This window comes from Amblyomma americanum, chromosome 6 (assembly GCF_052857255.1).
Source record: "Amblyomma americanum isolate KBUSLIRL-KWMA chromosome 6, ASM5285725v1, whole genome shotgun sequence".
Taxonomy (NCBI): domain Eukaryota; kingdom Metazoa; phylum Arthropoda; class Arachnida; order Ixodida; family Ixodidae; genus Amblyomma; species Amblyomma americanum.
The window spans coordinates 923,727-940,298 of NC_135502.1; the positions used below are offsets into that span (position 1 = coordinate 923,727).

General features: G+C 48.9%; 1 protein-coding gene across 4 annotated transcripts in view; it reads left to right on the top strand.

The window, feature by feature from the left end:
- D12 (YEATS domain containing 2 homolog D12) overlaps window positions 1–16,572 on the top strand; it is a 100,767-nt gene that overhangs the window by 30,010 nt on the left and 54,185 nt on the right. For all 4 annotated transcript variants that reach the window (XM_077668245.1, XM_077668248.1, XM_077668246.1 and 1 more), the window contains exons 6-9: window positions 3,399–3,517; window positions 7,568–7,732; window positions 8,777–8,888; window positions 10,506–10,550. In XM_077668245.1, coding sequence (XP_077524371.1) covers window positions 3,399–3,517; window positions 7,568–7,732; window positions 8,777–8,888; window positions 10,506–10,550 — 441 coding nt within the window. The remainder of the gene's footprint in view (window positions 1–3,398; window positions 3,518–7,567; window positions 7,733–8,776; window positions 8,889–10,505; window positions 10,551–16,572) is intronic.

The following is a 16,572-nucleotide window of genomic DNA, read 5'->3' on the forward strand; positions in this document are numbered from 1 at the left end:
AGGACGGGCTCGGTGCCCACGTCTGGCCCTGATCTATCTGGTCTGTCTTCAGCCGGCGGCGACAGAGTTCCCACCGCCTGCATGAGACCCTCACTTTCCGTTTTGCCCGTGTCGTGCAGCTGTTCCCATGCGTCTGCGGAAATTAGACAGTCGGCTTGTGTGAGCTTGTCGGTGAGCGCACACAACACCGCTGTCGCATCGTCCACATTTTCGATCAGGGGAGTGCCACGACACAGCGCCAACGGAACTACTGCCAGTTTTGCCTCTACCTTCTCTCCGAAAGCGGAGACGAGATCGATCGTCCCATGTGGGGATACGAACTCCTCAGGTACAAGGCTTTCGCGCACTACGGTAATATCTGCTCCGGTGTCCACAATAGCACCAATAACCGCTTCCCTACACCAGATTTTAATGTCCCTGAGCGCTGGACGCGTGGATTGCAAGACATGGGTGGACACGCGTGCCGTTAGCCTATCATCGCGCGGTGGATTCTCTCGTCTGTCAGCTGGGTTCTCACAATCAAATGGGCAGTTCGCGACAACATGTCTCCAGCTTCCGCATTGGAAACAGCCACCCGACCGCGATACTTTTTTCTTTTCTCCTCCTGGCCTGACTGCGGCTATTCTGTCTCCTCGCTCTGCTCCATGCTTCTGCGTAGGTGGGGCTTCAGTTCTCGGTTTTGGGGGCGTGTCAAAACCTTTAAAGCTGTCGGCTTTCCTCTGAGCGCTTCCCTTCCCGGCGGCTTCCTCGTATGTCTGCAGCAGTGCAGCTATCTCATCCGCATTCAGCCATTTCTCACCCTCCTGCAGCTTGACATACTTATGTGCTTCTTCTGATAGCCCCGCCTTGAGCTGGTCGGCAACCAGTAGCTTCAATAATCCGTCAAAAGACGACACGCATCGTGACTTTAAATAAAAATTTAAGTAACTCTGGACGCATGTGACAAAAGCCTTCCAGGTTTCTTCGCAGTGCTTCGTGGCCCCAGAAAACCGCCTTTGATACTCTGCGGCTGAAAGTTTCAACTCATCTAGGACCACTGCCTTCAACTTGTCATAGTCGCTGTGCTGCTCAGCGGTGAACCGTGTCGATAAGTAGGTTACCCGCTCAGCCAGCACCGGGAACACAGCTGCGCCCAATGTTCCTTTGGCAAGTTGTAAGCCACGAGCGAGCATTCCACTGACTCAAACCACTAGGGTACTTCACCGTCTGCCGGCAATTTGGGGAACGCGCTGGCGAGTAGCTTAGCGTACTGTCTCAACCGCTCGTCCTCGGAAGGCGCCGCATTCTGGCTTTGAGCACGCATGATTTGCATCTCGAGCTCTAAGGCTCTTATCTTTTTTTCATACAATTCCAACTCTTTCTCAATGTTTTGGCCATGCCGTGACCTCGACGCCTCGTTGCTGCCCTTGTCTCCACCGTCCCCCCTGTCACCACTGTCACTACCGCTGTCCATCGTAGATGCCTTGTCGGGGTTAAGATGACCAAATCGGGTTATCATCAACTACGCAAGCCTTAGTCAAACAATGACCGCTAAGAAAACGAAGGAACCAGGGAACTCACTCGGAGCTGCTCTCAGGGTCCTCTTTTCGGGCAGGAATGGCGCTGACCTCGGACCAGGTGCCGACTGAAGCCGCTAGCTGCTGCCTTTACTCGGGGATGCCGTTTTCTGTCCGCTGAAGGCCTTGTCCGCTTGAATCTTCAAACTGCCGCCGTTGCTCAGGGATACCACTCTGTGTCTGTTAAAGGCCTTGTCTTCGGCGTTTCACGCCCGATGCAGTTCGCACCTTCGTACCGCCGTAGCCTGTCGTCCTTTCGGTATCTCGCCTTGGATGCCAAACTTCGGCGTTCTCTCCGTGGATGTCTTCGTCCGTTCCTCGGGGCCGCTGCAGAGCACCAGTACTGTCGACTGTGCCAGTAAAGGCTTGTCGGTGGTGTTGGTCCGGTGATTTCCAGGAACTGGATGCACCGCTTGAAGGCTTCTCGATGATATGACTTGCAGGCGAAGCGATTTAGTGAGAAACGAACTTTTGTGCAGGCTATTTACAGATGGGTACAAACAAAAGTCAGTATACGGCCACAACTATCTGTGGCCGGCCTAGCCGACCGCCTGCACAGAGGCGAGGGACACTGCGTCCCAACAGCCAAACTGGCGCGCCTTGCACCAGCTCTCAACTGTCACTCCCTCCGCACTCGGCCAGACCGAGCGCCTGCCAGCTAGGAGTAGCTAGAGACAAAGCACATGGGCACAGCTCCCTTCGCGGGTACACCCCGAAGATGCCCGCGCCCCTTTCCACATGTAAAAATAAACTGCTAACTGCGGCTCATCAGTTTTGACGAATAGGAAAGCTCAGAACTGATGTCAGCGTTTTCCCTTACCCCGAGTTCCTCCCTAGGTGGTCTTGCAATCCTTCGCCAAGGGGACAGCGGTCCAAGGTCGAGGCCGGCAGATAGCCCCGCAGCCCGGAGCGGCGAAGGAAACCGCAGGGACGAATGGGGAGACTAACCAAAAAGGCATGAGTCCCCTTCTAACGGTGTGCACCAAAGCAAAACAAAATAAAACAAAACCGGACGCGCAGCCTAGGTCACTGCCTTCTCACGGAATATTCGCAACACATGTACAAAAAGATGCGACAGCACGCCGAACCGTACACTTGAATATCCATTTCTCGAATCGAACGTGAATTGAACAACAAACATAATCATATTTGAAATTTCTAATACTCGCTCACCCCTAATTTGTTTAAAAGACATCGTATGAATGCACAAGATCCTCGTGAGATGACGAACAAAGATGTCTTGAAAATGTTGCAGCTTTTTATGTTTTTGGGACGTGCAGAGTGCTGTTCTTTGTCGTACGTTCTCTGTTGCATTCCTGCACAAGTTGCAGCCTCCCTCGCATGGGCTCTTGTCTGTGCTCGAACGTGCTTGTAGCGTCCGAGTTTCTCTCTTGGAGCATGACAGTTTTGGCCTGTCTGGATAGCTCGTCGCGTGCACAAAATGTGCTGAAACAGTGAAGAGTTTGCATGAATTTCTGCAGTAGGGTGATCTAGGCATAGCACAGAGTAGACCGGTAGATTTTTTTCCACAGATTTCTTGTTGAGCCTTGGACTGGTGAAATTTCAACATAAATGTGTGGCCACATACAGTTGTAGACCAGTGTAGCTAAAACTGCACTGGCCTAGGTTTATGGGCAAAGAGTCGAGTGGGCAGATGGGATGAGGAAGTTTGCAGTGACAAGGCAGAGCTAATTAAGCCAAGTGATGATGACGGCATCCAACCTTTTTGTGAGGATTCAGTATGGAAGGAGAAAAAGAAGCGGTGCTTTCTCTGAAAGCACAACTCTTTGCAAAAGTGATATGCACCACGTAGATGTGGTTCTGCATTTTTCCTTCTGGCAGCTTGGAGAACATTGGAAGAAAGAAGGAGCAGCAGAAGAAAGTGGTCCTCCTTCCATGAGAATTGGAAGGGGCCTGTGCTGCAAGAACAAAGTGCGGATCATTGTCGGCAACATCTCCAAGTGAGTGCAGCCTTGGGGACTCGATCAGCGGGTTTGGGTCATGTGTTTTAGCGTTTGTGTTTTCCTGTGTGAGGTGCTACCTCGAATACAGGCCTAGGGTGCATGCTTTAGTGTCACTCTTTTGATGATGATGATTAAATTTAATGGCTCAAGGGCAGCTTGGCTAAAGAGCGCCGTGGCACAAGCTGAGCGTCAACTCTTTTGGTGGTGGATTGCAGCTCAAAGACGGGCGCCACTAGAGCACAGTAGTGGAACAGCCAAGTTTTGATTCTTTGCAGTGTCTACTGCTACGGCACGAGCTGGCAGAAGCAGGGAAGTGAGAGGCATGTTGGGATAGACATACGAAAGAAGCCAGCGGCCACTGAAAGCAAGAAAAGCAGTTAGGGTGCAGCAGGACAGAACAGCCAGCAGGACGAAACTGCTTCAGCATGGGGTTCGCGTTGTGGCGACCAGCAATGGCGATGAAGCACGGCAGCGCTAAGTGGTCCTCATCTTCCTTACAGTGGCCACAGTGGGAAGGTCTAGCCACCCTGGTGACTTACAGTGAAGAGGTGACCAGAGGGTTATAGTAGTGTTTAAAGTTGCTAACGCTGACAACCTCGCGACCACGGCAGCGGTGGTCCGAGGAAGGTGTGACTGGTTCAGTGAGGTAGTTGACGGGAGATGTACGGTGAACGACTCGGCAAAGGCCATGGTACTTTGATGAGAATTTAATACTGGTAGGAAATCATACCCAAGTGAAGCAGTCGACAGGGAACATTGGAGCAGGATTGTCGCTGTCTTGCTGTTCTTTGCGGTAGCCTTGAGTGTTGGAGGTAAAGTTGCACACCAGCTGACGACACTCCTCAGCCTTCTGGGCTGTTTTTGATAGAGGGGTGTTCACAGAAGTGTCGGGATGGTAGGGTAAATTGTGTCGAGGGTACAGGAGATTTCACGGCCATATAAGAGGAAGAAAGAGGAGAAACCAATTGTCGCCTGAAGGGCAATATTGTACACAGAAATTGAAAACAGTAGAACCTGGTTCCAGTTGGAATGATTGCAGGTAACTTACACTGCGAACATGTCGCCCAGAGTGCAGCTGAACCGCTCCGTGAGTCCATTTGTTTGCAAGCGGTACGCTGTAGTCGCATGGTGAACTGATCAGCAAGGTGAGGGGAGTTCTTGAACAACATCGTACAGAAAGGCATGGCCTCTGTCGCTCATGAGTTCCCGAGATGCGCCATGATGGAGGATGAAGTGGTGTAGAAGAGCGCCTATCCTTGCCTGTCTTCACTTTTGTCTTCGTCGATTGCGCTCTGTTCATCACGAAGTGGCATACCAACTCGCTCAAGCATCTGTTTGAACGAAATAAGTGACGTCACAGGCTGTCGCCACGGGGAGTGCAGTGGTCTCCATGTAACTGGTAAGGTCGGCAACGGAGACGATGATGAATCGATAACTGGTGGTACTGCACCATGCGATGGAAAGGGCGAGCGGGGAAGGGTATAAGCTGCAGCAGGCCAGATGAGTGGCAAGACAGTGCCTGCCATTGCCCCGCTATGCGCTGTAGAGATGGGGGTGGGGGTGTAGGACAAGTGGGCCACTGCTTTGGCACAGCACAGCTGCGAGGTGTCTGCATAACCCTGCTGCTGGGGCAGGTGGAGTTAGGGCGGCCTCGGCAACAGGGCAGCGACGAGATCTGGTAGATGGCTGGAAGGTAGAGCTTCCGAGACCTGTTCCTGTATTTCATGCCTTAGCTCTGGTACAAGGAATAATGTTGGCTCCAATGCACAGGGCAGCAGAGGCAGCTGGCGGGCAGCCTCCTGACACGCAAATTTCAGCATAGAGGCTCTTAACAGGGCGCGCTGACCATGGCCAGTCCTGCGAGCAACACTCCAGGTGGGTGGTGTACCAAGATACTGTCACTAACTGCTGAAGCACACGGAACAGGTTTAATTAGATGTGCTGGGCGTGCAAGACAGCAGGGAGCTCGAGCGAGGACGATGACAAACCTCTAGCCCCTATAATGCCTAAGGCATGGCAAATCCCAGCTAAAACAGTTTGGCCGTGGTACGGCGCCACGGGATGAGTTCGTAATATGTCAGTACACTGCTTGTGCAGCTCGTCAAAGTCTTGGCACAGTTTGTAGACAGTTGCAATGGTAGTTGGACTCTTAGCAAGGAGCATAGCTATCTTTCAAGACATGCAGGATCTTATCTTCCTCCACCATCGTTGGGTTCACGACATCCTCAGCCTAACTCGTGAAGCTTTCTCTAACCTGCTGCGCGCAGACACTGCTCAGCGTGGGGCTCAGTGTAGGTGAAGTGGGGCGGCCGAAGATCTCAGCAAAGGTAGTCTTGTAGGCGTGCCAAGTGGTGATGTCCAACTCATGGTTGTGGTACCAGAGATTGGCGACGTCGCTTCAGTAGAAGATGACTTTTTTCAGTTGAAGAGCTTCGTCCTAATTGTTGTGCCAGCTCACCCGCTTGTAGGCCGACAACCAGCCTTTGACGTCTTGGCCACTAGAGATCAGTTCGACAGTCGGAAGCAGGGCTCGGGGCGACTTGCCTGGCTCCACCTTTGGAGCAGGTACCGTGCGACCTCGGAGTTCTAGGGGGATGTAGGGGGCGAGGATTGTCGCACCTCTGCCAAGTGAAGAGGGTATTTATTGACTGGGTACAGCAACCCACACGGGCAGTAGTTAGGGCACAGTAGGACAGCACATCCTGTGGGAGGCAACAGATTCAGCGCGGGGCTCGCGCTTTTGGTACCAATCATGGCAATGAAGCAAGGCAGCGCTGAGTGACCCTGATCTTCTTCCTTGCAGTGACATTTATAACAGAAGAAAGGTTAGTAAATGATCATTTTAGGTAGAAGACACACTTCTCAAAGAATGATTTCATACCTAATTTAGCAGCATAGCAAAGTGGGTGAGTTGGTATTGCATAGCGAACTCAAAGACAGCATGAAAGACTTTCTTTGTCTATTTCATTGTCTTTCACACTCTTTTTCTTGCATAAAGTATGTTGAGGTTGAGTTCTGTGTAGCAGTCGTGGAGTTACTTGTATCAACAGGCCAAGGCTAGCTTTGGGAGGTCATTGCGCCAGTGAACTGAAGTGGTCTGTACAAAGTGTGGGGTTGAATTAGGGGCGATAAATACGTTCTCCCTACTTAGTCGCTGTTGACACAGTTCAGAGCTGCCAGACCTTACCCCGTGATCGCGTACGCTACCGAGCGCACGTCGACCATGGCGGTCCTTGCTCTGACGGAACAAAGGTGTGACACACTGACTGACACAAACAGACATTTATAGCTACAGAAACAATAACGCCAGCTAGCAACAAAATATGCTAATGAATCGAGGTCGTCCAACTCGCCAGCAAGGTTACGAGCTAATGTTCGCCCGCGCTAGAGCAAGGACTACTCTGAGGCCGTACGGACGGAACGAGATACGAGATCGAGTCTCCCCGCCACTTCCTCGCCCCGCTGGCGAAGAGCGGAGCCGCGTGCGAAACATCTGCTCACGCCGACGATACCAGCCGAAGAGGGTTATGCTCTCTCCCTCACACGAGCTGCAAGCCGTCTCTCGTGCTGCGACACTGGTGCCCTCTCTTGTTAGTTAAGGTAACTAACCAGGGAATGTGGCCCTCCTCGAGGCGAGGCTGCACGGTGCATCGCAGGAAAGCAAACCACAAAGGGAAACTGCGGGGCTGATTCCCCCTAAAAGTGACTGGCGAAATGATAGACAGGCTGCTATAGCTGCTTGATATTGCACCATTGGAACTTCCTTAGTGGGCTTGATGGGCATATTTTTGTTCATTTGTTTTGCTCGTCTATTTCTGCATGTGCCTTCCCTATGTTGGTGAGCCGTGCATTGCTTTGAAGGCAAGTAGATTTGCCTACCGCATTGTATGTCCTTACTGTAAACCTTGCGTGTAACCATTTCGTTGAGGCCATGCATCTGCACTTTTGCATAGTGTATGGACAGCATAGTTGCTCAAAGCCAAAATAACAAAAGATTGGCCTTATTTAGTTGCTGCATGTAGTCCATGCTTCTATTCTCCCCTGCAGGTACATTCCACTCGACAGACGGGATGGTGGAGAGCAGGCCACACACAAGTGGCTGGCATATGTACGCACAGCACCGGAGGTGCCTCAGTCCATAGCAGGGCTCGTGCGACGCGTGCGCTTCTTCTTGCATCCCAGCTATCGGCCGCATGACCTGGTCGAGGTCACGTGAGTGTTGACAGTTGTATTGCACAGACTAGGCACAGCTCCAAGTGCGGGTTCTGATGACTGACGCAAGTTGGCAATGGGTGAACAGTGCATAACAAGACGGGACTGAGAAGAAATGCACTCGTCATGTGTTCCTTCTTTGTCCCATCTTTGTACATGCTGTTTTGCCGTCTGATGACAGCCTGGAACTTGGTGGTGGTGGAAAGGTAGACTTGTAGGAACGTGAATGAATACAATGTTTTGTTGCATAGCATCGTTCATGCAAGAACAATTGTCAAAACACCTGTCTCATCTTACTTTTATGCGTACTAGTCTCTCCACTTGCCCAACCGAGCAGGCTCGTCTATTCGACAGCTTTCAGTATGAGGTGTTGATGCACTTGTCCAGGTATTTTCCTTTTTTTTCCTGTCACCATGCAATTGGGAAGTAAAATAACGGTGAAGAGTTAAGGTGTAATTTGCATACTAATGGGTTTTTAGTCAAATTACTCAATCATGTACGATATGACCGCTAGCTATTGTATTGTGTACAGTTGTGTATCGTATTATAACTCGCAGCTGCGGTGTGACTGATATATGGTCCTTGACTAGGTTGAATTATTTTCTTTAGCTACGGAGTTCCTGCGAAACCTGTACAGCCATATTTATATGTGGCTGTATGACAGGCACATGCTAGTGAGTAATTACTCCTAAGATTGATGCCCACTGCACGCCTCCCGGGAGTATATTGTCCTTACGTATTTATGCGCTCACTCCTATAGGTCCCTCCGTTGCGAGGTGATGGCATATATAAGTAGACTAACAGTCAAGTACCGCTATTTTTATTTGGCGTATTTGAGAGGCATGTAGAGATTTCAAGGCCAAATCCAAATCTGAGCTTAATGCATGTAGCTGCATGTGCCACGGACATCATGTTTGGTTTAACACACTAGAAGAAGTACAGAAATGTGTGAAAATGCACTTACCTGTACCATACGAGATGCCACATCACACAGAAAGTGACCATATGTACGCAAGTGCTGATTTTTCTGGGTGCGTGTTTCAGGGAGGCTCCCTTCCAGGTTCAGCGGAAAGGCTGGGGCGAATTTCCATTGCGGGTGCAGCTCCACTTCCATGACCGCTGGACAAAGCACGTGGACATCATACACCACCTCAAGGTTCGGGAGCAGTCTCTCCTCAGGGCAGCTTGTGTGACTGCTTGGGTGGAGCTCATTGCTTTCCCTGCATGAAATCACAGGAGAGGATGTGGACAGGGTAGAGGGTAACAACGCAGTAGATTCTAAGAGGGACCAGCGGATGGCATTGGGGAACTTGCGGCATAAAGTGGACACAGCTGTCATAGTGCAGATTTAATTAAACGGCACCTCCACGGTTGTTTTACCTCCTCTCATTTTCTGAAACGTTCACAGTATATCCTTCATAGTTTTCTGGTAGTTTGTGCTAAGGTTCGCAGTGGGGTGGTGTTTAGTATAAGTGCAAATTAATTTTAAAATTCCCATTTCGTGTCCTCAGTCGCAGAAATTTCTATGGGCAACCTTGTGCGTGTGACGTCACTGGACGCACGGCTGTCGATAGTTGCTCTGTGTTTGCTGAAGGACGAAATTTTTAGCTGACAGATAATGGCATTTCAGACAAATAATGGCACAGGCTCTCATTGACAGCCACCAATTTAGGCACTATGTGCACATGACAGGTTCTGTGTCAGCATCCAAGATGTCATAAGACGGGCTGTCGTGACGTCAGCTTTTGGTTGAAACCCAGTTTTGTTTTTGGTGTCCTCATTTTTTATTTTTTAATACTTCTACCTGGTATTTAGAAAAGTGGTTTTTTGTACCTGATCGAGGTGGCTCTTAGGAATGTGATGTGGTTATCAAGCCAAAGTGTTTAAAAAACCTTCGGAGTTGGCCTTAAAGACCAGTGAGAGAGGCCTTTGTCTTACAGTGGACATAGCGAGGGTGATAATATTGATGAGAATAATGTCGCAGGCTGAACATTTGGCTGGGGTATTCAGTGGGAGCGAAATGTGGAATGCATGTAAAGATAGGACAGTGCTCACCTTGTTTGCCCTGTGTGTGCTGCTTGTTTACTTGTGCACCATGGGCCCAGCTAGTACTTCTGAGCTAGCATGCTGCCTTTCCAGCGCATGTTAATGCAGGTTCAGTGTAATCAGGAGTCGTCTTCACTCTCACGGTGTTGCTTAATTATTTTTGTAGGGATTTCTGGTGCACATGAATGAAGAGGCCAAGGCACATCACAGCAGGCGAGGTGTGCATCAGTGCCAGCTAAATTCTTTCGCTTTCTGTGTCGAAAAGGCTCATTGAGTTGTAGGCCATCGTGCCCCGCAAAGTTGTCACAGTCAACACTGGTAGCCTTGTGCAGTGCTATGTGATGTTCACCAAAACTCCTGCGGGTATGATCTGTGTTGGAAGCATTGCACCTTAATAATAAAATGAATGAGCCTTGTGGCTGCATCTTTGTGAACATACAGTGAGCAGCAAAAGTTCATAGGATGTGAGCGTGCAGAAAAAATTTATTTTGACATTGTCACGAAAGCCAACCACCTGGTTTGTGGCAGGACTCCATCTCCAGGTGTCAAGGGAAGATGGCTAGGTTGCAGGGCTGTACTGCAACAGATTTTTTTTCCTAAGCACATGTATCCTGTAAACTTTTGCTACCAACTCTTCTATGTAGTCTGTGTCATGCTAGCAAAAGGTGGAAATGTGCAGAAATAAATTAAAGTGACTACATTGTGTTTCATATTTTGTTTCTTTCAGCTGGACAAGACTTATACAGGGCTGCAAACACTTGGAGCTGAAACGGTGAGAGAGGAAAAAGTACTTTGGGGGCTGTATGTCCAAAAAAGAAAGGTTAACATTTTTGTTTCCGGTATTTCTGGAGGGGCGATACTGAGGGGGCCAGATGGAAATAAAGTACGGGTGTGCGAATATTCGAAATTTCGAATACGAAACAAATGTGTCTGATATTCGATTCGTATTCGTATTCAAAAATTGATATTCGTGAATTTCCGAATATTCGAAAATTCCCGAATACTTGCCAATAATCGTATACTGCGCATACTTTCATAAATTCGACCGTGGCAGAACCACAATATCTGGGCAAATTAGCCGATAATCGAGGTAAAAATTCTAGGAAAACAATACAGAAGTCCTATCCGCTTCCTTCTCCGCCGTTTATCACGCGGACCGACCGCATCCCGACGGTGCAAGGTTTCGCCTCGTGAGAATTTCCCCAAGTGGGCTCTCCCACATATCACCCGTGCTGCGAACAAGATGGCCGACGGCCCGCTTCGAGCAATCGCAACGCGAAATCGCGCTTTTTTTTAATCCTTTGGTAATCGCGGTAATACGTTATATATTTAATGCCCACATCCGAAGAATGCGTCCTGTAGCCTTCATAACTCTCCGAGCGTGACTAGTGCCATCCCGTTCTGTAAACTACGCTATGCGGGAAAGCCTACTTGCGGAATGCCGCGGGAGCCTCCTGAAGGGGCGCGTCGAGTAGTCACAATAGGGCAAGCGATCCTGTTAAAATCTCGCCTATTGCATGGTGCATTGTAACCTGCACACCTCTTTAGCGGGCGTAACGGCAGGCATGGCAACAATCGGAAGGCCTCTGTCGCTAGGGCAAAAAAATAGCCTGGCTGCGTAGTTTCGGTTTCTGAGCTTCACCGCTGCCCCGCGACAACTTCAAATGTCAGCCCGCGCATTCGCCGATAGTCTAATCCCAGCTCCGTGTGGCTTATTTCTTTTTCCTTTTTAGAAACCGCCTCGCCGCTGCGACGCCAGTGTGTGTTCCCCGGCCCCTTGCTTGCATTTGCGTTGTTCTTCCAGCTCTCCAAAACGGGTGGCTCGTCACGGGCTTACAGGTGTTAGCGCGATGGAGCCGCCGCATAAGGCCTTACTGCATCTTCAGCATTTTCGGCAGCATTTTTTTTTTTCGGGGGGTCGCGGGCAATTTTATTAGCAGAGTCCTTCGGATGAACTGAGCATTTCTTCCAGTCCCTTGAACTCTGAATGAATGAGGTTTAATAGTCATCATGTTATTTTTTTGTTGACAGTCTTGTCATTTTATGGATTTTGTTTTGCATGACCTCATTGTAGTTTGGATACTGTTATGCTGCCTAATCAAGTAGTATACATTTCTGTGCGCATCTTGTTTATTTATATGGTACTGAGGCAGTCTAGTTTTGTTTATTTTAGTTGCAAATACCATACACTATTTTGAAAAAAATAAGGCCAACAACGTTTGCTTGCTCATCGTTTTCCGAAATTTTTTTTTGTACTGAACAGATATTCGATATTTGATTGAATATTCGAAACCATTTTTTCTTCATATTCGTATTCGATTTGTATTCGAAAATTTCAATATTCGCACACCCCTAAAACAAAGACTAAATCCCGGAAAATATTGTTATGTGGTCCAAGGCAGGAATGACGCAAGAACGCCCCGAGCACAGCACACAGGCCGAGAGCACAGGGCCCGCACAGAGCACAGAGCACCCAAGCCCAGAAAGCACCCACTTCCGAGACACTTCGTTCACTTCGTCTTCACCAAGAATGTCCATTGCACGGCCCCCGGGCCCAAAAACACCGTCTCGGTGTATATTAGGGCGTGGCAAGGAATGTCGAGACGTAGGGCCTGAGGGGATAAACGTGAATAATTCATAACAGTGCGACAGACGGGACAGAGAAGAGAGGACACAACACAGAGCGCTGACTCACAACTAAAACGTTTATTGCACGTTTATTGGCTGCCAGCCAGTATAAATACTGCCCTGGTGGCCCGGAAGGAAACAAGCACGCTTGACTTGCGTGAAATTTAAAATCGCCAGTACATCAGGCACGTGTCAACAGGTAAGAAAGAGTCATACGTGGGAAATATCACCGCTACAGCAGGCACAAAATTTGTGTTCACAAGTTAGCATTCACAATCAAGGTAACGGTTTTCCTTATCTGACAGTGCTACAGAGGGAGTACTGACACATTGGTCTGAGATCCTGGCTATCAGGTGGGCTTCTATTATTTCTCTACCTAGCGAGTCGCGGTTCTTTGCTGTCATAGAGGATTTATTGTAGAGTGGACTACAGGCTTTTGAGTCATCGTCTTTGTCACATCTTTGCAGTGTCTGCAATGTTTTGCTATGTGGCCTGTGGCGGCGACACGAGAGACATTGTATTCGTGCTCCTTCAATATTTCGTTAACACATCAGCCAGTTTGGCCGATGTAATACTTGCCACATGACAAAGGCAGAGAATAAACAACTGCTTCCTGGCAAGGCACAAAATGTTTTGCGTGCCTTATCAAGCAGCTGCCTGGTTTTCTTTCCACTGCATTTACTTTTCTGACCAGGCTAGACAGTCGCTTAGGCGCCGAGAAGACCACTTCAACGCCAGCATGTTTCCCAATTCTTTTCAAATTGTGCGAGACTTGGTGCAGATATGGTACCACGGCAATCGTTTTCTTTTCCTCTTGTCTCGCTTCACCTATCCTTTCAAATCCGAGCTTTTTCTTCAGTTTTTCTGCTACGGAACTTAAAAACGTCTGCATGGTACCCAGCCTTTGTCAGGCAAAAAAGTTGGTTACAGAAGCTGTGCTCCAACTTGTACACACAAAATTTCTTAACAGCGTTGTAAAGCACAGAATACGTGGTGGCTCTCTTCACCAGCTTTGAATCAACTGATGACAAAGGTAAGATTGTCTTTGCAACACGGGGCTCAAAAGCCCAGCAAACATGAGATGAAGTGAAATGAAGTAAAAGATCTAAAAACCTATTAAAATCATTCACTGGTACTTCGTGTGTTAAAATTAATGGATTAAGGCACTCTAAGAATACCGAAAAAATGTCATGCAATTGCTGCTCGAAATCGAGGTTGTCACAGTCTAAAAACACGAAGTAGTCGTCCACAAACCTAAAAATGCGACAAACACAGGACCTGTCAAAACGCTCTCAACATTCTGTCGCGTGTAGCTAGGAACACATCGCTAAGAAAAGGTGCTAAACACGAACCAATACAAATTCCCTCTTTTTGAATAAACACCTCTCCTTCCCATTCGGCAAACGTCGAGACAAGATAGAGTGAAAGCAGTTCGAGGAAGCCGCCAGTGGAAATTCCGCACTCATTTTGAAACGCTATAGCACCATGGTGGTCAATGAGGTCATTTACAGATGACAGAATTTCTGCTTGAGGCAAGGTGTAGTACAGATCCTTTACATCAACTGAAAAACCACGGAGCTTCTTATTGTAGTTGACTTTCAAGAAATCGATAATGTCGTCCGAGTGATTTATTTTAAAAGGATCATCAATTGACAAAACATTCAGTTTCTTCTGCAGGAATTTCGCTACATGCTGCTGCCAGGTTCCAATTTCTGAGACTATTACGTGGAACAACCACTCTGGTTTATGGATTTTCACTGTAAAAAACAATTCCAGCAAGGATTTAGAGCTGCTGTTTATCTTACTTGACAGCGTATTTAATTTCAGCTTTTTTGCCTTGCTCCTGACATTGGCAATTGAGACATCATTGCGTTTGTCAAACACAGCAAGAACAGCTTCCGATGCTTTTGACATATACACATGCCTGTCCAGAACACCGAAACCTCCGTCCTTGTCAGCAAGAAGGAGTGAGAATGAGTTATCTTTCAACCAGCTAATTGTCATCTGCAGAGGTAGCTTCTTCCCCGGCGACCTGTACCTTGTTAACACATCTACGCCTTCAGAAATACATCGGTCCACCTCAGTTTTGTCGGCCTGCTTAGCAACTTGCCTCAACATGGCCAGAAGTTCAGGTCTCGATCCCTTTGGCTCCGCTGCAAACTTGGGCCCCAAGCTCAGGACTTTCCTGACGTATCCAGGAAACAGGACGCTCTCAGTGGTGTAGATCTGTTGTGCGGTAGGTGCATCCTTCTTCGGCAGCAGCGCACGAAGGCCGGAAAGCGTTTGCTGCCAAAGGAACTCTGTGGTATGGTCGATACACCGTGACAGCTGATGCCATTGGTTGCTTGAGTGGACCGACCCCACAGATAGCTGCATGCGAAGCTTGAGATGCTCCTTGTACACTCGCACCCGTTGCTGCCATTCCGCTCTGAGCAACTTGCACAGTCTTCTTCCGTGGCCAGCAATGTGTCAGTACTCCCTCTGTAGCACTGTCGGATAAGGAAAACCGTTACCTTGATTGTGAATGCTAACTTGTGAATGCAAATTTTGTGCCTGCTGTAGCGGTGATATTTCCCACGTATGACTCTTACCTGTTGACACGTGCCTGATGTACTGGCAATTTTGAATTTCACTCAAGTCAAGCGTGCTTGTTTCCTTCCCGGCCACCAGGGCAGTATTTATACTGGCTGGCGGCCAATAAACGTTTTAGTTGTGAGTCAGCGCTCTGTGTTGTGTCCTCTCTTCTCTGTCCCGTCTGTCGCGCTGTTTTGAATTATCGTGAGCACCAACTCGCCCAACAAATGGTATTGTGATAAACGTGGACAACATCACGCTGAGGTGCACGGGAGGTGGTCTCCGGGAAGGCCGGGCGATCTCGTAGGTGACAGCGGTGACCTGGCGGAGCACACGGTATGGACCAACGTACTGGGACAGAAGTTTTTCGCAAAGCCCGATGTGGTGTGATGGTGACCAAAGCAAGACGAGTGCTCCAAGGGAGAAAGTGACCATGCGATGGCGGCGGTCGTAGTAGTCCTGCTGTGAGGCCTGCGATGCTTGTAGTCGGGATCGCGCAGATGTCTCCCTTCCACCAGTAGCTGCACAGGCAGAAGGACAGCCATCGCACGGCCATCGGACATGCAGACGATTGTGAGAGCTACAAAGCCTTGCAAATTCCAGAGAGGCATGTTGCCCTGACTGGCAGTAAAAAAAAAAGGGGGGGGGGGGGCGCACAAGCTCTGCCATTAAGGATATGGCATGGTAGCGTTAACGCAGACGCAGACATAGTTCTTCATTCATAATGGCACAATTTATCACAACGCAGTAGCCACACTTTGCAAGTTCTGTACTGAGAAATCTAATGAAGGGTTTATACTGCTCGCATGTCATCTGTTGGGGCGGCGGTGTTTATCAGATCGCGGGGTTTTCTGGTGATAACCACATGCCGGTGCTGTCAGGTCACGTCAAGCAAAGAGGTTTTAGCTCGCACCGCGGATTTTTCCTCAAGCTGCATTTTCTGTGGCACGGTGTTTTTACACTATCGTTTAAAACAAAACAAAAAACGGCAGGCAACGATGTAATACATTTTTGTTGTGCACGCTTCCCGGCTGCTACATTTTTTTGTTCTTTTTTTGTAGTCCCGTGAAAAATGACAGAGAGGGGTTCACTAAATGAATTCTAAAGCATGGTGTGTCAGTAGGGCTTTGTTATTGCTGTTTGGCAACAAAAGAAAAAGTGGTAGCAATGTAATGCGAACATCGGCCACAGTTTAAGCGGCGGGATGAAGAGGTCGACGAAGTGCAGTTAGCGATCCTGTGTGACTCCTGGGAGTGTGCTCGTCATGATGCTCTTCTATCTACGACCACTGACCTGCACTGTGAATAAGCACCTTTACACATGGTGGAAATGTCTGGGTTCCCGTCCCGGTCCTCATCCTGGAACTTTGAAGCCGAACGTTACTCGCCCCAAACACCATGCCAGAAGGTACGAGCGAACCATCGCTGCCCATCCCTACCACCGTCCTCTGTTCTGGGGTGCAGCGCCAGCGTGACTCTCCTCTATTTAGTGACACCAACGACCAGAACGTCATCGATTGGTTGGCCTCCTATGAGCGCTTCAGCATTTACAATCGGTGGGGCGATTCCGTTAAATTGACCAATGTCCTCTTC